The 22237-nt window shown below is 42.3% G+C and overlaps 1 protein-coding gene across 5 annotated transcripts in view; it reads right to left on the bottom strand.

Moving 5' to 3' along the window:
- Positions 1 to 22237, bottom strand: part of MYO1B (myosin IB) — a 207433-nt gene that overhangs the window by 129109 nt on the left and 56087 nt on the right. For all 5 annotated transcript variants that reach the window (XM_066279246.1, XM_066279247.1, XM_066279249.1 and 2 more), the window contains exon 3: positions 6761 to 6876. In XM_066279246.1, coding sequence (XP_066135343.1) covers positions 6761 to 6876 — 116 coding nt within the window. The remainder of the gene's footprint in view (positions 1 to 6760; positions 6877 to 22237) is intronic.

A 22237-nucleotide genomic window follows, 5' to 3' on the forward strand; every position in this document is an offset into this window, starting at 1 on the left:
TTCCCGGTCTGAATCAGGACCAGTATGTGCCAGCCTCTGTTTAGACCAACTCCACAGGGCTCCCTCTGCCCAGCCTACCCAGTACTACTGCACGCATGTCCTAACAACAGACCACTACAACAAAGGGGTGGCCCTCGCCATCCACCCTAAACACGCCCTCTCTGGTCAGGGCTCCCCTGGTGGGTTCTGAGTGCAGTTCTCTCTGTCAGGGGTGGAGTGTTAGACTCACCCTCTCCAGGGCTGAGGCCTCAGTGCCGCTCCTGTGGATGAAGTGGTTCTCTTTCAGACTGTTGTAGAATTTCTCAGAGCTTGCCAAAGACCCGTAATATTTCTGGCAGGAAGCAACCTCTTTTACTGAGAATCAAACTTTTTCCTTTAAGTTTATCTATCATTGAAATAATCATGCATGCTGACACGAACACGTGCTTGGCTTTACAAACAGCCTTTTCAATACAAACAACTTTCACGTCTGAGATGTGCGCTTTGTAAGGAGTGATACAAATTCTAACTAGGGATCTAGAGATGAGGACTACAAGATCACTCAGACATACAGAAACACTTTTCATCAACAAACATATTCTTACGTCACAATGACTTTCATGACAAAAACATTATGGTAGCATAGAATCAACCCCTGAACTTTAATTTTAAAACGTCCATTGTCTGAAAGAGAATAAGCCGGAGTCTCTTTCTGCCAAGACGATATTTTCTGAAGGAAACGGCTTTGAAAATAGCCCCCATTAAGCAACAGACTGAGAAGAGAAGTTTGAGAGTCAGAGGCAGGACATGGAGCTTTCGAAAAGCCAGGTAGCCACGAGGCCCGGAATCGTTTCTCAGCGGGAACCAGCCTCAGGAAGCTTGCAGCTGAACAGCTTTCACCACCACGCCAGCATCCCGCTCACAGGGCTCACGGTCTCTGATCCATGACTGCCCAGGATCAGGCAAATACCTGCCAAGGCTGAAAGCAAACTGGTGACCGCCTTCAGCTTATGTCGACCCAGGGTCATGCAGAAAAGGAAAAGGGCAATTTTAATGCTTTTCATGATGATGCCTTTCCATTTGCGATGTTATTTACGGCACCTACACTGGCAAGGAAGACAGCTCGGACGCCCTCCGGCACAAGCGTCCTCCTGCAGACAGAGACTGAAGCTGATTCCCAAGACTTCCACACCACCACCCAGCAACCACTGACGTACACCACCTGACAGAGTACGGCTCAAAGACGCTTTCCAAGAATATTACTGAAATTGTGTCTTTCACAAAGGCTTTCCTCCTTCTCCCTTGTCACTGACGGATGGTTTGAACGACATTGGTTTCTGAATAGTTATGTTTGAAAATTGTTCCCCCCTCACGAAGACTAAAAATTTAGCTGCTTTGCTCACTGCTTTGCCCGGTCAATACCTAAAGAGGGCCTGGCAGAGGGTAAGCTCTCAATAAATATTTGCTCAGTAAATGAGTAACTTTTCTAAAGCAGTAAGCAGGAAAAAACGTTAGATGGAAAAGCATAAGGCCCTTTCCTGCAGGTGGCTTTTTGGGGGAGATACTGGATCAACCTGAGGCTCACCTATTCCAAAAGTGAAACAGAAAAATAACATAAACGTCTCAGTGACAGGACACGACTCACAGCACATCATCTCTCGTGCTCCCCCCACCTCCAGCCCCCCTCCCTCCTTGAGCACTTTCATACTTATACTGGCAACGTCTCTGAGAATTCAGGATCCAGCTGTTCAAAGAGTTCTCAAAATAAATAAAACATATTCAGTGAACGTTAACTCTGCTGTAGAAAATTTTCTGATGTCGCAAAAGGGGCACCGCCTGCGTCTTCCGCCCGGGATCCTCCCTCACCCGCAGCTCCGACGCCCAATCATAGCACTTGGACGTTTAGAGATGTGGCTAGAAGCGTTCCTTATGGCATTTATCTAGTTCTCCTGAAACAGGGTAAAATGATCACCGGACTAACAAGGACTCAAAACACGCAAGCATTCCAGCAACATCGTTCTCTGGCCAATCAGTCCGGCACAGAAGTAGGGGTCAGAAGCTCCCCAGGGACAGAGGGCTGATGTCTGGATAACTGACATGAGTACTATCCAAACCCTCCCATGAATTACTTTCCCATTTTTTAGGTAAGAGTGACTGGAAATTTCTCAAAGCCTTAAGCCATTTTTCCCCAGTTTTTAAAATTTGTTGCAGAGTTTTCCACTTATTAAAATGGAAAGACCGCTTGCCTCAAAATGTGCTTGTAACGCCTACCAGCCACCACATGACATCCTACTCCAAGGAGGTGCTTCAGCTTGCCCCCGGCCTGTGACCACCAGGAGGAAGTGCCGCCAGCCGCCACCACTCTTCCTTCTAGCGGCACGTCCCCTGTGCCAGACACTCCATATAATTTGATGCTAAATGCTCTACACCCTGAACAAATTGAACCAGAACACTCCCTGTAAAGAGTACCATAAAAACAGTCTTTTAGCTTACTTTATTATAAAAATGAGAAGGAATTCTCATTATACTGCATAAAGTTTTGAATAAACTCTGCAAATACCATACCAAGAATAGTTTGACTTCACTGAATTGTCAGAAATAATACTGAATTGTCAGAAATAATACCAAACGAATGTAACGAAAAATTACGTAAAACCTCTTTTGTTCTGCAGTTATTGAACTTCCAAGAGAAAAGAACTGAGATGACCGAAGAGATGTCTCCTTCTCACGGAAGAGGAGGACAGTGAATGACAGGTGGACCACACAGTGAGAAAGACAGCGTAAGATCACATGCGTGATGCCGACCATTCAGAGGCAGGAAAAAGTCACGTGTGGGTCAGGCTAGGGCTGCTCCAGCCTTTAAGACTGACTGACCCAGGAGACTGGCCAGATTTTAACAGTCGAAATGGGTCGGAGGGGGCACAGGCAGAAACACATGGAAGGCTGTGAGTCAAAAGCAGGTTCCACGAAGGAGCTGTTGTGGCGTTTGGGGTTATTTTTGAAAAGGAATATATAGATTTTAAAAAGTGTATGTTTTCATTTTACTCTTTTATGTCCATTTCCACTACCTGAAAGTCACGTATTTATGTGGAATGTAAAAACTTTTCAACTGTCTGAAAATTAAAGGAAGATCATTTCTGTACACCTTTAACACATGATCCGTAAGGAAAATATCTGGGTGTTTTTGACAACTGACAGTGAACAACAACAGGTCAAATTAAATTCCAAATGTAATGAGGGGTAAATTAGCAACATTTTCAAAGTGCATATATGATCTGAGCAGCTGCTTAAGTTCGTTACTATTTACATTGGAGCCAAATTCTTGAAACAGTTATGGTTCGAAGCCATCAAACACCTAAAGTCATCCTATCCTATTATATCGCAAAGTCCTATTTGAGAATGTCAGGCGGGTGTTGGCAGGGAACCTATTTCAGAAACTGTGAAAGATGGACATTCACAAAGAATGACGCAAAAAAATGCATTAAAGGAAGTGGAAAATGTCCCACCCTGAGGTAGATGATGGTGAAAAAGAGTATGTAGGAATGTTGGAAATGTATCCCACACATCTCATTATTACAATTATTAGAATTATCACTGTTAACAGCAACAGCTATCCTTCAGTACAGGGCTATAGCAGACTCCACAGTAAGCTCCTTACATAAACCAGATAATCATACCATCTACCTAGTTGCTAGGTATTTACCCTTCACAAAAATCCTATGAGTTACTAATTATTTTCCCATTGAACAGAGCAAATTACTTGATAGCTGAGTTAAAGATTTTTCAAGTAATTACCTAGCTTGTAAATGGAAAAGCTGGACTCAACCCAAGTGCTCGTCAATATATTTTGAACCCTCAGTTACTTCCAGGTGCTAAGCATATTATGGTGAGCAAAAGCCGGCATGGCAGGCGAAGCTGAGATGAATCATAAAAAAATGTTAAATTTTTAACTGTGACAAGAGCAACAGATATGACCTCGGCAGGCAGCAGGTGAGAGACAGTTCTTCCTGAGGAGGCCTAATACTATCTGAGATCTAAAGGAAGAATTCCTACCTGAGTTGCCTTGAGGAAAAAAGAGGGTGAAAGCATCCCAGGAAGACGGCGCAGAATACGCAGAAATGGTGTGGTGGGAAGGAGTGTGGAGGGGGCTGAAGAAACAGAGTGAGATGGGCAGGGAGGATATAATACGAACTGAGCAAACTCAGAGTCATTAGGTAAAACTATCCTCTGCACCACACGCAGTGTTTTACAGGTTGGGGTAAGAAGCTTTTATCTTTATCCTAAGCATATTGAGAGTTTATTTATTACAGTCTGTAACTGTTTGCTCTGGGGGTTGGGGGGGGGGGGGAGGGAAGGTAGCAGTGGCCTGTAGTCTCGTCCAGGAAATTCTCAGGGGTGGAGGTCAAAACAGATATTCCAGCCTGACCTGTGGTGGCGCAGTGGATAAAGAGCAGTGGATAAATGCTGAGGTCGCCGGTTCGAAACCCTGGGCTTGCCTGGTCAAGGCACATATGGGAGTTGATGCTTCCAGCTCCTCCCCCCTTCTCTCTCTCTCTCTCTCTCCCCCTCTCTCTCCCCTCTCTAAAAATGAATAAATAACATGAAAAAAAAAAAAAAAACAGATATTACAGAGCATGAACTTCCATATTCTAGAACAGACAGCTATCCTATATCTAAACACCCCCAACGTAGAGATTTAGGCAGCAAATGGAAGAATGGTATTGTGGTCTCAGGTGGTAAACTGAGGCATAGCTGAGGTTATCTTGGAGAGCCCAGGATACAAGAACATAGGCAGCCCAAAGTAGCAGGATGGACGCGTACAGAGTCCCTAACATGGAAATGGGGGACTAATTTCTAGCTGAGAAGCATAGCACATGACCATGTTCCCACCCCAGGTCCCCACCCACAACCAGTGTATCTTTGGATAAATCTCTTATCTTTCGGTGACAACTTCCCCATTTGTTATAGTACTTACCTCATAAGATTATTCTGAGAATGAAGTGAGCTATAATACATATAAAGGATTTAGTGCTGTACCTGTACATATTAAGTACTAAATAAATGCAAGCCATTACTATTATTATTATTATTGTAAAAGATCAACATATGTGGTACACAGTTAAGGAAAAAAAAAACATTTGTAAATATACATCTGAGGCAGTATGTTCTCAAAGCTTACATGTACATAAGAATCACGTGTAAAGCTTATGAAAAATGTAGATTCCTGGCTTGGAAGGCCCAGGCAACTGGATTTTTCCTAAGCTCCTCGAGCATTATGACATAGCAGATTCAAGCATCTTACTCTTTAGAAATTTCAAGGCCTAGAACTTAAGTAATAAATATTCAGGCACCAAAAAAAAAAATATTTCACTGCAGGCACTTAACTACAGGAATAACTCTATAAAACAAATTACAGATTTTATTTTTGTTAAGGCAAAATGAAACATGATCATTTGCAAAATCTACATCTAGAAGTAAAGTGACTAGTCAGAATCTGCTTTACTAATAGTGTTTAGTTTAAGGGTTTCTTTTCGTTGTTATTTTGTTTAACATTTTTTTAATGTATTGATTTTAAAGAGAGAGGAAGGGGGCAAAGAGAGAGAGAGAGAGTGAAAGAGAGACCCCTTTGTTATTCTACTTATTTATTTATTCTTTGGTTGATTCTTTTTTTTTTTAAATTTTTTTTTATTTATTCTTTTTTTTTTTAGAGAGGAGAGGGAGAGACAGAGAGAGAGAAGGGGGGGAGGAGCATCAACTCCCATATGTACCTTGACCAGGCAAGCCCAGGGTTTCGAACCGGCAACCTCAGCATTTCCAGGTTGACGCTTTATCCACTGAGCCACCACAGGTCAGGCCTTTGGTTGATTCTTGCACATGCCCTGACCGGGGATCAAACCCATGACCTTGGTATATCATGATGACGCTCTAACCAACTGAGCCACAGTGTTTAGTTTATAATAACCATTTTCATAAATTATTTAAATCTGTAGTTCCAAGTGGCCCAAAAATGTCACTGTGTGCTGCATTCTGAAGAGAAACTAAAATAAACATCTGAAGCGGTATATATGTTCTTTAATTATTAGGTTCTATTTTCCATCAGAATTAATAGAAACCATCTGCAATCATACAGAGAAAATTATCTTCTGCTAAGACACAACTAAAACTGAAGGTTTTTCAGTTCGGGTTTTCTCAACTTTGACACTATGTAATTATTGTAGGTTATTATTTACAGGAATTATTTAAGCTAACAGGTGACCTTCAAAATTAAATTCAAACAAGTGACTAAGTTCAGGAGAAGGTGAACTCACTAGCCTAATGCACACATCTGATGAACAATGCCTGCGAAGATTATGAACTGAAGGTATTATGTATTCCTTTTGCTCAAAAAAGCCATTATACAAGCACTTGGGATCTTTCTTAATCCAACAAGAGTAGGAAAATGCTACTTGGGCTCTTCACAATTATAAACAATGCGCATTCCTGTTTTATTTGCGAAAATAATTAGTAGCAGCTGCTACTTACACAAAACTTGTAACAGAAAATATTTTACATACTGAACCCAAATATTTCAGAACTTACAGAGCCTGATGCCCAAATGAAGTACTCAGTCCTTTTAAATTTAAAATAAGGCATGACAATTCACATCTACATTCTTTCATCTAATTATTTTTTTAAAAAAAGACGAAAGCATTTTCCTGGGACTCGGAGAAACAGCTGGGCACATCTGTCAACTACACATCTCTGGAGTGAAAGGAAAACAATGCTTGAATACCATACTTACATGTGAGGGCTCAGTTCATAAAAATTTCTATTCCTATAATCTTCCACTTTCTCTGGTGAATAAATGGGCAGTGACCGGTATGGGTTAACAGAGATAACCACACTTCCAATGTATGTCTGTAAAAGAAAGGGTAAACATACCCATTAATACACAAAATGTATTTTAACATCTTAAATCTTAGTGGTGCACAGTTTCACCCTTTTTAAAACAGCATTAGTTCTACTCGACCATTCATTTTATATTTTTCAAGACTTCTTTACATCTCTGAGGACGGGCAGTCGATAATGTTTATTCATTTTGCTGGTAAATGGAAAGCACAGATTAGAAACACTTTGCAAAGAAATCTCTAGATTAATTTATGATCTTGGCTAAGAGTTCCAGAGCCCAGTCACACTTGCCAAAAATTAAGTCACCGACCACTGTTAAGTGTGAGCGAGAGTGATGCACTCCCTTATTCCAGACAGAACTGGCATTTCCTTCTCTCTCTCCATCCGCCTATTTCAGTCCACAGTAACGCAGGGCCTCCCCTCCTCCCTACACACCCACCCCTATCAAATAGGGCCTTGCGGTTGGCACCACCCTCACACAAGCCTGTCAATCTCAACAACGGGTTCAGACCACATACAACTCAATACTAGAACCACGGTTATCCCATGTGCATTCAAACAACATAATTTCATATTTTCATAATTTACTTCTAATGTGCTGTATCAGAATATAAATGTACTTTCTGAAGGAGAGTACACTTAATGTTGAATTTAAATTTTTGTTTTTTATTGATTTTAGAGAGGCAGAGAGAGAAAGGGATTGAGAGAGGGAGAGAAGAAAGAGAGAGAGAAGCATTCATTTCATTGTTCCACTTAGTTGTACATTCATTGGTTGCCTTCTGTATGTGCCCTGACCCGGGATACCGCATAAAATGTACTTCCGAAGGCATCGATGCTATTATTTTAGCAGACACTAACCCTCTCACACTACAAACCAGAACACTACTTATCTTCCTTTCCATTTTGACCTTAAATTCCCGGCAGCGAGCGCAGTGTTGGTTTAGATCACTCTGTATAGAGACGAACACAATGCCAAAAGCAAAAGTCACTTAACTGCAACTCAGCAGCTCCATTTTCCTTTCAGTTTCAACATCATAAAATGGGGGTGGGGTACTAACAACAATGTGGAAGTGATAAAAATGTTTTAAAGAAAAAGGTGAAAGAGAAGAAAAGGTCACTTCTGACCCCTCTGCCTTTCCAGTGTCAAGCCACAGAAGGTGGCATGTTCCGAGCAACGTGTTTTTCCAGTATTGCCACCACGGAATTCAAGGAGACAGTCAGATCTTCCTGGAAAGTTAGACAGAATAGAATACAGAACAGTAGATAATGTTCCACTGAGTTTTTTAAAACATGGGTCACACTTATTTAAATTATAAGACTTTCCCCCAAAACTGGAGAACTGAACATGTTATTTTTATACACATTTTCATTCTGTAAGAACATAATCTTATCAAAAATAGACAAGACTACTGTTGTGGGGAAAAAAAGAAACTCAGTTTTCATGCAAACTTTCGCATTTATTTCTGATATTCTATCACTAGGACCCAATTAATTAATCTTGGCCTGACAAGAAATGACTCAAAAAAAAAAAAAAACAGATTCCAAGTTTCCTAAATTATCCCATTTAGACAAGCCTTTTAAGAAGGTTTCTTTATACTCCAACCATCCTGGACAAGTAGATGGGAAAGGTTAGAGACTGAATTATTGACTGAACTGCTTATAATTTACTATAATTAGTTACACTGATAGGTCTGAAAATACAGTGATCAGTTATTCTTTTATTTTCTGTTGATTAAAAAATCAGCCTTCTTTTATAGAAAAAGTACATAAATTTACCTTTTTAGGTAATTTCTTGAATATAGTAATCAAAATATGTATTTGTTGTTAGCAGAAAAACCAATTATGACATTGCTCTTTAAAACCAAACTTCAGAGTGGCTAACTTCTTGATGAAAGTCTGCCTCCGTGGCATTGTTGCATGAAGAACAAACAGCTGCCTCAACCCCAATAGTGAAAGCCACAGCACCAAGTCATACATTCCTCTTTTGTTACTTGTGACTTTTATACATACTGAGTTACGTGTGCTTCTCCCTCCAGCCATTTCCCTATCACCAGGAATACAGGCCTGACCCATTAATGAGGTCCCATAAATATTTGTTAACCGAATGACTGATTCGCACAGGGTGCATACATCACTAACAAAAAGGATGGTACAAACCACTGAAATATAACACCTGTTGAAATATAATACCTCACACACTGAATATAGTGCCTAACATTTTACTCAACCTGCGTACCCTGTGTCACCACCGAACAAATCCTTAAACTACTACACATGCCTTCCCCTCGGGTTCCTTGTCCTACGGTGAAAGGTCATTTGCAAAGATGGCTAGAACAATTCCTTCCAACTCTGTATGCATACCCCTTTGAAATGTGGCTCTGCTGCCCTTTCTATCAAGAGAGAGAGTTTATTTCTCCACCCGTCAATCTGGACTTATCTATGTGATCCTGATTTGACCACAGGGACATTACAAGATGAGACACAAGAGGAGGCTTGGAACGTATTTGTGTGCTAGGATGTGCTCCCTTTCCTTACTACTCTGGCTGGAAGCCATCGTGTGAATGAACTTGTGCTAGCCCGTTGGTGAGGTCATGTGAAAAGCCCAGGTGCCCTGAACTGCCCAGTCTGACAATCATCAAACATATGAATGAGGCCACTCTAAACCACGCAGCCCCAGTTCAGTCAGCAGATGCCTAAAGCCACAAGCATGATCCCAGGTAAGACAGAAGAAGGCACACCAAGCTGAACACAGCCCCAGGGCCTCCCCAAAGAACTGAGTGCAAATAAATGGTTGTTTTAAGCCATTGATTTGGGGGGGAGGGGTGTCGCACAGCAACAACTACTGATACATGGGCCCTGGCCGGTTGGCTCAGCAGTAGAGCGTCGGCCTGGCATGTGGGGGACCTGGGTTCAATTCCCGGACAGGGCACATAGGAGAAGCGCCCATTTGCTTCTCCACCCCCCCCTCCTTCTTCTCTGTCTCTCTCTTCCCCTCCCGCAGCCAAGGCTCCATTGGAGCAAAGATGGCCCGGGCGCTGGGGATGGCTCCTTGGCCTCTGCCCCGGGCGCTGGAGTGGCTCTGGTCTCAGCAGAGCGACCCCCCCCCAGGGGCAGAGCATCGCCCCCTGGTGGGCAGAGCGTAGCCCCTGGTGGGCGTGCCGGGTGGATCCCGGTCAGGCACATGCGGGAGTCTGTCTGACTGTCTCTCTCCGTTTCCAGCTTCAGAAAAAAAAAACAAAAAACAATTACTGATACATGAACACAGCTCAACAAGTCAGAAAAGGAGCCATGCAAGACAAGTGTTATCAATCTAAATAAGCAAGCAGTAAAAGAAACTATACTATCTCTACATTCCACCGAATGTTTCAGATATGAATCCTCTAAGCTTGAACTCCTAGGAGGCTTGTCCTCTACTATGACACCTGCCCTGCTCTCTACAGGTTTCTTCCTTGAAGGTTCTATATGCATTAGTCAAAGATTTAAGTATCCCCACAGTTGCCAATAAGATAATTTAAATGTTCATAGCCCTCCCTTCTCTAGGACTTAAAAGGCATTCCTGAGAGCAGCCGATTGCTGGGTGAAGTTTACAATTTCATTCTAGTTTTAGGCAGGTACATTCAGGTAACTGCACTACCAGATTAAACCTCCTGTTTGAGGATCAAATCAATAGTGGCCAGACAGTTCATTTTCACATCAATTAATGTTTCGACTTAAAAATTATATACTCGATTCTTTTAACAAGCAACTGTATATTATTTAAAAGTAGTACTTTATTATATCACATCTCAAAAGTGGTAAACTAACTCACTAAATTTTTTTATTTTTTTTTTAGCGAGAGAAACATACAGACAGGAAGGGAGAGAGATGAGAGTATTAATCCTTTGATGTGGTACCTTAGTTGTTCATTGATTGCTTTCTCATATGTGCCTTGACCAGGAGGCTGCAGCCCAGCCGCTGACCCCTTGCTCAAGCTAGTAACCTTGGGCTCAAGCCAGCAACCTTGGGCTTCTAGACAACAACTTTTGGGTTCAAGCCAGCAACCATGGGGTCATGTCTTTGATCCTACGCTCAAGCTGGCGCCTGGGCTCAAGCTGGCACCCTGTACTCAAGCCACGTGAGCCTGTGCTCAGGCCAGATGAGCCTGAGCCCAAGCCGGGGACCTCAGGGTTTCAACACTGGGTCCTCAACGTCCCAGGCCAGCACTCTATCCATTGCGCCACTGCCTGGTCAGGCTCACTGGAATTTAGAAGTTAAAGATACAACTCAGAGCTTCTTAAAGTCTAGTACGTGCATAAAAGGGCTAGTCATTCTGTGTCCTTTTTAAGTCTGAATATTTAAAGAGAAAAAAAGAAAAAGAAGAAAAACATTGTAAACCTTTACAAAACGGGGTAGCAAAAGAATCCACCCCTTGCTCCTTAGAGTTCCAACTCACTTATTTGACTAGAAATAAGAGGTTGATATGTACACCATCCAGCACCAACGAGCTGCTCCAGAGCTCAGATGGTGCCAGTACCAAAGGCCCACAAAAGGCCTCTGGAAGCTTAGTTCATTCCCATCAGGCCACTACTCACACTTGAACCTGGTCCCTATGTCCCAAAGGACTCATACATAAACTCCTACTAGAATTCAGATGTTCTTCTACTGGGCTGATCACACCAAAAAGGACCCCTTCCCCATAATGGCCAAAACTACTTACTAATTAGATCCTATCTACCTTCTCCAACAGACACAAGCCTGGTATGGTTCTCATTACCCTTGATGTATGTATGTAGGTATATGTAGGCATACGTATGTCTGTCTGTCTGTCTGTACTTGCTCAATCAGTGTACTTCTTTACCCCTACACAACCTGTAACCAGTCTCCTAAGCACCCCTGCCAGCTCCGCACCTCCACGCTCCCACTCCTCAGCACCCCAAGTCCTCAGGCGTGTGCACACTACCACCGTGACAAAAGAAAGCTCCCTCCACACCCACTACCCTGTGACATTTAGGGGGAAGGGAAGGGAAGGAAACAAGGAAAGAAAAGAAAAAGGGAGAAGGAAGAGGAAAAGCTCTACCTTTCTATAAAGGGCACATTCAGTTAGCAAGTTTATCTTTTACTTCTCAAGGGCAAACATTAAAACAAGAATGCACAAACATTCCTAAGTCAAAACAATCTCCATCTTCATAGTTCAGATATCTCTAGCATTCCAGAACAGATGCCTTGTAAATAACCAAATAATTCTTGTGCGTTCCTAATGTGATTACACTAAAAACTGAAGTCTTTCCTGGAGAACATGCACCCAGCAACCTTCATGCCCCTGATGGACATACCCCAAAGACGATGCATTTTATTCCATAAGTGAAGTTCTTCCACAGCCCATCCTCAGAGATTCTACTTCAATGGCCTGGGGAGGAACCTGGCATTTGCATTTTCTAATGTCTCCCCAGGTAACAGAGTGTGTAACCAGAGCTGAAAACCACTGCGATGGCCTTCACCTTCAGAACTCTCAGGACCAGGTTTTACTCTCAAATGCAGCAACCATGCTAGTGTTGCTGTTGGCCTTGTGAGTGCTTATGTATATATTTACACACACATACACACATGCATACATACAGACATACATACAAAAATATAAAATCAGAATTTCACAGAACCACCTGACCAGGCAGTGGCACAGTGGATAGAGCGTCGAACTGGGATGTGGAGGACCCAGGTTCAAGACTGCAAGGTCGCCAGCTTGAGAGCGGGCTCATCTCATTTGAGTAAAGCTCACCAGCTTGAGCCCAAGGTCACTGGCTGGAGCAAGGGATCACTCGGTCTGCTGTAGCCCATGCCCGTCCCTGCCCCCCCATCCCCCCACCCACCCCCGTCCCCCCATCCCCCCCCCCCCGTCAAGGCATATATGAGAAAGCAATCAATGAACAACTAAGGAGCCGCAACAAAGAATTGATGTTTCTCATCTCTCTTACCTTCCTGTCTGTCTGTCCCTATTTGTCCCTCTCTCTGATTCTGTCACAAAAAAAAAAATTCACAAAACTATGAATACCGTTACCATATGCAATGCATCAATATTTTTTTAATTTATTTTAGAGATAGAGAGGAAGAGAAACACTGATTTGTTGTGCCACTTATTTATGCATTCATATTTTCTCCAATTCTACTCATTTAAATATTTTTCAAACTGCTGGTCCTACCCACTCAGTGGTTTCGATCACCCATTAATGGGCTGTAACTCACAATTTAAAAAAATACTGCTGCTTGGGGGAGGGGTATACAGCACAATCAAATGTCAAAATAATCTGGAGATGTTTTCTCTCAACATATGTACCCTGATTTATCAATGTCACTGCATTAAATTTAATTAAAAAAATAAAATAAAATAATTAGGCAAATTCAAAAAAAAATACTGCTGCAGCCCTAGCTGGGAGGCTCAGTTGCTAGGTCTCAGAGTGTCATCCCGATACCCAAGGTTGCAGGTCGACTACCAGTCAGGGCACATACAAGAATCAACCAATGAATGCATAAATAAGAACAAATCAATGTTTGTCTGTCTCTCTCTCTCTCTCTCTCTCTCTTTCTCTCTCTGCTTCTCCTCTAAGTTCAATAAATTAAAAAAAATTAATATTGCTGCAGAGCACTTCTTAACCTTTTTCTAGTTGTGATCCTTCTGAGATGACAAAACAGGAAAAAAACATGCAATATGCACATAAAAGTCTACATACAGTTGATATACCAGGTTAAGAACTCCCACCCTAATGGAAGAAACAATGAATGGCCAGTGATGGCAAAAGGAAAAATGACTGAGGGAAAGAGAAAACAGCAAACAAACCAACAAAAAAAGGAGTAAGAAGTGATCGAAACAATTCTGAAAGTATAAAAATGAAGAGCTGGCGGCTCAGCTTAGCTGGCCGAATGCATTATCACAGCACTGAGTCAGAACCACAGCCGAACAATCTAGGGCCAAAATGAGACAGTATTCTGGTTTTGATGACAAGGCAACATGCGACGCATTCTGGGAAAATAGCTAACCAAAGGAACTTTTGTCAGGTCAAATAGTGAAGCACAATTTTAACATTTTGAGTCACAATTATGTATGTACCAGAGAAATGAGACATTAGCATACACACACAAAAAAGTCAGGAAAATTCCACATCTTTCCTATGGTAATTCATCCCCGGGCAGCATTAAGATCTTTAGAAGCACTAAAACCCTTCAGGTTTTACATCTCAATTGCCCATATGACACTGAAAATAAAATTATAACTAAACCATAAAATGAAGTAAGGAAATCCTACAAGGACTTGTTTTCACCACGATGGCTACTTTGACACTTCCTTTCAAATAGCAAATTTGTTCCAATATATTTTTTAAAGCCCCTGCTTTGCTGAAGCTCTAAAAAGGTGTCCCATCTGCCTACCTTCCAGCTTCCTTATTTCCTTCAGAATGAATTTTACTTCCTTGTTTATAGTCCCTGCAGTTCCCTAAAAACTCATCCCCAAGCCTATTAAAATGATGGCATATAATATACACTTATACACATTTTTACTAAACTTTTCCTAAATCCCCATGAGATATGAATTCTCCATCTTCATGTCCATAACAATGGAGCACAGATAAGTTAAAGTGCTATGACCACATTATCTAAGAAAAGTGGAATCAGGACAGAGAGCCAAGAATCCGTTCTCTTTTCATTAGAGAACAATCCATGCTGTCTGGTAGGCCTGGGAAGCTTTGTCAGGAGTGGCCAAGAAAAACGCCTAATCACAGGAAATCTGTTGAGCAGTGCTTTACAGCAGCGGGGTCTCCACCTCTGTATGACAGTGAGCTGCTCTGTTGGGCAGAAACCTATTTGACTCTGAGGAATGTTGAAATCCTTATACTTAATGAATAAATAAAAAGAGGGGGAGGAATTAGATCTTCTAGTCACAGGGAAAATTTTTCATCTCAACAGAAAAGATTTTTTTTAATTAAAAAAAATGTATTGATTGCTTTTTGAGAGAGGAGGAGAGAGAGCGGGAGAAACATCGATTTGTTGTTTCACTTATTTATGCATTCACTGGTTGTTTCTCTTATGTGCCCTGACTGCGGGTGGAGCCCGCAACTGTGGCATATCAGGATGACACTCTAACCAACTGAACCATCAGCCAAGGCAAGAATTTTATTTTTAATGCTGCTCTCTGCACACAAAATTGTGCCTACATCATGAAGAAACAAAAGACGTTGTATCATAATCATCCTCTAACTCCAGAGAAATAAACCAGGAAAGTGGAAATGCAATAGGTAAGATTTATTCAAATATCTTACTTAATGCTAACTAATGCTAACTATTTTATCTAAAATGGCATCAAAGAAGTATTAAAAGAATGTGTAGAAGTCCTCCAAGTCCCAGTCTCCAAGCCATGCCTCTTTCCCCTGTGAAGTAATAACTGTTAAAATCAGGATGGGTCGAGACTCAGGTAAAAACAACCCCTCACACGGCTGTCCAACCGCATTGATTGCCTTAACTGAGTTTATATTATAACCATTTGACAAGCATGCAACAAATTTTTTTAAGAGCTCTTTTTATGCAAAACATCACCTTAGGAAATATAAGATGCTCCTGTGGTTTGTACCTCTGAGAAGCTTATAATAAAGCTTAGGAGATGATACTTTTATATCATAAAACATAAAATTTAGGAGTTAAACTACTCTAGCCTCAAAAACATATAAAATAGGATATAAGTGATTCGTGGCTAAATGAGTCATTAGTCATCAGCTTCTTTTTATTTTATTTTTTATTTTTGGACTATTTTTAGGAGAGGGGAAGGGAGAAAGAAAGGGAAGCATTCATTTGTTGTTCCACTTAGTTGTGAAGTCATTGGTTGCTTCCCATATGTGCCCTGATTGGGGATCAAACCCACCTTAGTATTTCAGGACAACACTCTAAAACAGGGGTCTCGAACTCGCGGCCCGCCGAACAATTTTGTGCGGCCCGCAGACTAATCCACGAAGTTCAAAATATTTTGGATAAAATTAAGTAAGCCTAGGGGCCTACTTGTATTTTTCATTTCTCTAGCATCCTAGCTAGATATTAGCTTAGTTAACAGCAGTTGTGATGCGAACTACAGTTTCTGGTCGTTTTGTGACACTGAGTAAACTGCATGTACGATTGTGCTTGTTGTACTGATTTTTTTTTGTTTTCAACTGCAGTGAGAAAAGTGTTGCGTAACAGTTGCCTTCTGTAGACCTAGTGCAGCCCGCCGAACAGCTGTGATCTTGCTCTGCGGCCCACATGCTGAGTTGAGTTTGAGACCCCTGCTCTAAAATGACTGAGCTAACCAGCCAGAAACAAGCCATGGGTCTTCTAATCTTACGGCCTAAATGAGAGCCTGCGGTTTAAATGAAGGGGAGGTCCCTTCATTTGACAGTGAACCTCAGAGATCCAAAAATGCCCCAGGGAAGTTGGAGGATTTAACAGGTCTAAAAGGACGGGTATTAATCAGATAAAGGAATGTTCCCCCAAAGAACTGTATCTGAGATTTTAGGTTTTAGGTGATAGTTTTGTTTTGTTTTTTTTCATTTTTCTGAAGCTGGAAACAGGGAGAGACAGTCAGACAGACTCCCACATGCGCCCGACCGGGATCCACCCGGCACGCCCACCAGGGGCGGTGCTCTGCCCCCCAGGGGGGGGTGCTCTGCCCATCCTGGGCGTCGCCATATTGCAACCAGAGCCACTCTAGCGCCTGAGGCAGAGGCCACAGAGCCATGCCCAGCGCCCGGGCCATCTTTGCTCCAATGGAGCCTCGGCTGCGGGAGGGGAAGAGAGAGACAGTGAGGAAAGCGCGGCGGAGGGGTGGAGAAGCAAATGGGCGCTTCTCTTATGTGCCCTAGCCGGGAATCGAACCCGGGTCCTCCGCACGCTAGGCCGACGCTCTACCGCTGAGCCAACCGGCCAGGGCTTAGGTGATAGTTGAACCCCTCTCTTTTTAAAAAAATATTTTGCACCTGATCTGTGGTGGTGCAATGGATAGAGCTTCGACCTGGAACGCTGAGGTTGACAGTTCGAAACCCAGAGTTTGCCTGGTCAAGGCACATACGGGAGTAGATGCTTCCTGATCCTCCCCCCTTCTCTTTCTCTCTCTTTCTTCTCTAAAATGAATAAATAAAATCTTAAATATATATATATTGCTAAGCCTGACCAGTGGTAGCGCATTGGACAGTGTGTTGACATTGGACACTGAGGTCCCAGGTTCAAAACCCCAAGATTGTCAGCTTGAGTGTGGGATCATAGACATGACCCCATAGTTACTGGCTTGAGCCCAAAGGTCGCTAGCTTAAAGTTCAAGGTCGCTGGCTTGAGCAAGGGGTCACTCAGTCTGCTGTAGCCCAGTCCCCTGGTCAAGGCATATATGAGAAAGCAATCAATGAACAACTAAAGTGACACAACTATGAGTTGATGCTTCTCATCTTTCTCCCTATCTCTCTCTCTTGAAAAAGAAAAATTAGTATTTTATTTTGCTAAAACAGTTGTATCCTTCAAAATGTTTTTTTTTTTTTTAAGTATAAATCCGCAGAGACTCAAAATAGATATGTGTACATGCAGGTTCACCGCAGCACTGTTTACAACAGCCAATAGGTGAAAGTAATCCATAGCTGGCTGAATGGATAAACGTAATGTGGTGTGGAGATTCCGTGGAGTATTATTCAGCCTTGAAAAGGAAAGTAACTCGGACACATGCTATGATATAGATTCAGTCACTGTCGGAGGCACAAAGGGCCACCCAGCCACACTTCAGAGACAGGGAATGCAAAGTTTGCCTAGAGAAATACCTCCTGTGAATAACAGAAAATCAAGAATGGGCTCCAATTGTAAAGAGCTTCATATGTCAGGGTGAGGAGTCTGAGCTTCAGTCTGAAAGCAGTTTTGAAGGAAAAGCCAAACTGTGGGGTGAAGGGGTTAGATGATGAAACTGACTAAATTTAAAGCCAAGTTATGCTGATTTAAGTGTTTCTGAGCTCAGATTCTATGTCATACAGTATTATTATGCTTCACATATGTTTGAAATATTATAAAAACCTTGGCTCTAAGCTACCTGTCCAAGTTTTCCAGTTTTGTGTGAACTTGGGCACATTACTTAACTTCTCCAAACCCATTTCCTCATCTAAACAAGGAGGACCTGACACACAGCAAGCCGTCCACAAACATAACCTATTGCAATTATAGACACTCATCATTGGTGCTACTGGAATCTACTGGCCACAGTAAAAAGCCAAACCAGGACTCGAAAGGCTGTAACATGTTAATGTCTCAGCTACATTCATTGAGGAGTTCTGTAATGACACAAAATGGTCTCTGTATACAGGGAGTAGATGGGTTATCGATGAGCACATGAGGCCTGTCTTAATAAAACTCCTATTAAAAGCCTAGAATACTGAGGAAATGGTTATACAGGACAAGCTGACGGAACCTTCAGACATGACAACGTGCTGCTATGCAATTCAGTAGGAGGCACTCGCCCTGTTCTAGGGTTTCGGATCCTGGGAATCTGAACACAAGACATCAAGAAGTTATGTGCACAGTGTTTTTAATTAGGCATCTGTAACATTTCCCAAATTTCCTTTTAAAGGGTTTTTGCCTTAATTGAATCTTAAAGACACAGTTTGGTCAACCAAATGCTTTGGTTAGTCTTTCAGACACAGTTCAAAATTGTAAAAAAAAAAAAGTGCCTAAGTGAAAACTTACAAATGTAATGTCAATAATCAATTTAGATGTCTCTCTGGGTTTTATACCTGAAACAATATAATTCAGTACATTTACCTCACCTCTTCAGTCTAAGAACACATTTGTGGTACCTATGCAATACATGGAGGGGCAAAAGTAGGTTTATAGTTGTGAATATGTGAAAATACAGTTTATTCTTGTATTATTACTTATTAATCATTGTATTATTTTCCATACGAACAACTGTAAATCTACTTTTGCCTCACCCTGTATATACACCTATATATTTATACATAGATACACACACACACACAACTAATAATAGTCTATCTTTACAGAGGAAAAACTGAAGGCATTAGGTTTTTAAAATAGTCCACGGTTTCACAGTCAGTAGCAGAAGTAGTTAGTATCCTGCCAAAGCCTGTGACACTACAAGGGAGAAGTGTGATGCGGCCAGGCTCTCTCAGCCGCTCAGTACAGACATGCTCTCAAGTTACATCAAACACTGAAAGTTTTACTGTAACAGTGAGCACACCCAGGAGCCCCCAAGCAATCTATCAGGAGCTACAAGAAAAGCTGGGACCCAAAGGATAGGTGTATGGCAGAGTTACAGACCAAGGCAAAGGAAGTTTGTGAAGACCTCCCCTCCAGCCCCAGGATCGATGTGCCCGGCTCCGTTCATGTTTCTGCTCCTTCTGGGCCCGCTACTAACTGGTTTTCTCTCTCTCTCCCGGTTGACTACTCCATAGCCAGTCTTCTGCAAAGGCTCTGTCTGCTTGCACATGGCCTGCCATGGCCTCACAGCAGTCATGACCGCCAGCACCAGCTTCCACTGAGCTTTTATTATTTCTTGTGTGTGCATTTCTAAATTCAAAGTTTGAGGAAAGAATCAAGCTGTGTGTGTGTGTGTGTGTGTGTGTTTTAAATCTACACTGTGACATAATTACTGGCCTTTGATCAGAGGCGCCCACATGTTTGTTTGTTTATTTGTTTGTTTGTTTTTAATCTACACTGTGATCACCGACATGGGCCAGGTCAAGCAAACCATGTCTGCCAAGGAGGCCGACAAGCTTGTCAGGCACAGTCACAGTCAGTCAAGTCCACGACAGGCCTCAACCACCATCGTATTACAACCCTTGTTCCTGGGCTGCCAGTCATTGCAGACTGTGAGTGAAAGAAACATATATGAGTTCTACGCCACGCTGAAATACTGGCTGAACGTACCACGTCAGGCAGCCTTCACTTCAGAGCAGGATAACACAATGCTACCACATCTTTGTAGAAATCAACTCTGTAATGAGATACTATGTACCATTCTCCAGACCTAATAAAACTCTCTTAACTAAGGTCCTGTGTTATAGGTATACTACTGCCTAGAAGTCTTGAAAATCATATTGGGTGGCTAACTGAAAGCGGTAATGCAACAAAAATGAAATCTGTACAATGAATACCAAAGGAGTAGGAAGTAGGGAGGAATAAAAGAACGGAGGGAGGAAAAGAAAGAAGGGGGAAGAGAAAGATTCTAATTGCAGGAAAATCTCAGTACCTGAAATCTCGAATAAGTCATTGTACGTTTCCAAGTTTTTCAAACAGTCGTGGACCTACCAGCTACTTTACTCCTACTCAGCGCCAAGCACCAGGCTAAGATGCCAAGCATCATGATACTTACTGTACAGATGAAACAACTGACCCTCAGTTATTTACAACAGTCACAGTGGCTGTGAGTGGCCAAGATTCAACCTTAGGTCCATCTACCAAAGGCCCATGCCTTTCCCAATATGCCACACTGTATCTTCACCCTCCATCCCCTCCAAAACAGAGTTTGATGAACAAAATAGCCCTTCTTTAGAAATTAGGATTGCTGCCCTGGCCAGGTAGATCAGCTGGAGAGAGCATCGCAATGATACACCAAGCTTGTTGGTTCGATCCCCACCCAGGGTACATACAGGAAGTAACCAATGAATAGGTGGAACAAGAAGTCGATGTTTCCCTCTCTCTCTCTCTCTCTTTCTTCCCCTCCTTTCTCTCTAAAAATATTTTTTTAAAGAAATTAGGATTACCATTAATGTTTACCTGTACTACAGATGTAACAGCAGAAGTAGATGCACGTGCAGAGCAGAGCACAACCCGGCCACATGTCCCTGTGCGGAATTGCTTCCCCCTCTCCACCTCGACCTTGTGCTCATAGAGAACCACATGCAGCTCTCCATCACCTCCACCCAGGGAACATGATGAACAATAACCTCCTAAGATCTTCCCCCACCTTCCAGAGGGGGGAACCTCATCCAAACAGTCGTCACTGCTTTTGACAAGGGAGTGCCTATGATCCTAGACCTGGACATACTTGTTCTGTCACACTAGTTCATGTCACTGCATTGAGAATGCTTAACTCAACATATGGCAGGAATACTGACCACCACTTCAATTATTTGTCAGGGTTGTAGAGACTGCCTTATTCCAAACCTATACACTCTTTGACATCATACAGTGGTGCCTTGAGATACGAGCAGACCAACATATTTTCTAAGATATGAGCTGCGACTCCGTCCGTATTTTTGTTCGAGATCCGAGAGAAATTCCGAGATACGAGTTGTGATTCGGGAAGCTGCCGCTAGTTGGCACGTCAGCAGCACAACACCAGCATCTCGTTCTTTCTGTGTTACCCCCAGAATCAAGTCAATTCTCATGTGCTGTACTCGTCCTTGCATCATTTTTGCATTTTTTACTAACATTTTTGTGTGCTATCATGGGTCCGAAGAAAGTGAGTGTAAAGGACAGTGGTGAGAAGAAGAAGAGGAAGAGAATGATGTCGACAGAAGTAAAGCAAGAAATAATAGAAAACTATGAGTGTGGTGTAGGAGTGATTGAACTGGCAAGGCTGTACGACTGCAATACATCTACAATCTGTACCATCCTTAAACAAAAGGATGCCATCAAAAGCACAAATCCAGTAAAAGGAACTACAATTCTGTCCCAATTAAGGACAAATATCCATGAAGAAATGAAGAAGCTTCTGCTGGTGTGGGTGAAAGAGAAAGAGCTGGCAGGAGATACAGTGACGGAGACTGTAATATGCGAAAAGATACGCATTATTTACGGCAACTTGAAGAAGAACCATCAACCTCAAAAGAGGCAGCAGAAGATACATTTAAGGCAAGTCACGGCTGGTTTGAAAATTTCAAGAGGAGATCTGGCATCCGCTCAGTGGTGAGGCATGGTGAAGCTGCGAGTGCTGACATTAAGGCAGCTGAGGGGTACATCGCAGGATTTGCTGCACTTATCACAAAGGAAGGCTACATCCCCCAACAAGTGTTCAACTATGACGAAACAGGATTGTTTTGGGAAAAAAATGACCCACAGGACTTTCATCACCACAGGGGAGAAGAAGCTGCCAGGCCATAAACGCATGAAGGACCCTCAACTCTTGCATTGTGTGTAAATGCTAGTGGTGACTGTAAAGTGACGCCACTGCTAGTGTATCATTCTGAAAATCTTCGAGACTTTAAGACTCACAAGATTCTTAAAGAAAAACTGCAGGTTATGTGGCGCACCAATGCTAGGGCATGCGTTATGCAGCAGGTTTTTATTGAATGGGTAAATCTCGTCTTTGGTCCTGCAGTGAAGAAGTATCTTCAAGAAAATAAACTCCCGATGAAAGCATTACTAATCCTTGGTAATGCTTCAGCCC

This window comes from Saccopteryx bilineata, chromosome 5 (genome assembly GCF_036850765.1).
Source record: "Saccopteryx bilineata isolate mSacBil1 chromosome 5, mSacBil1_pri_phased_curated, whole genome shotgun sequence".
In the NCBI taxonomy this organism is placed as follows: domain Eukaryota; kingdom Metazoa; phylum Chordata; class Mammalia; order Chiroptera; family Emballonuridae; genus Saccopteryx; species Saccopteryx bilineata.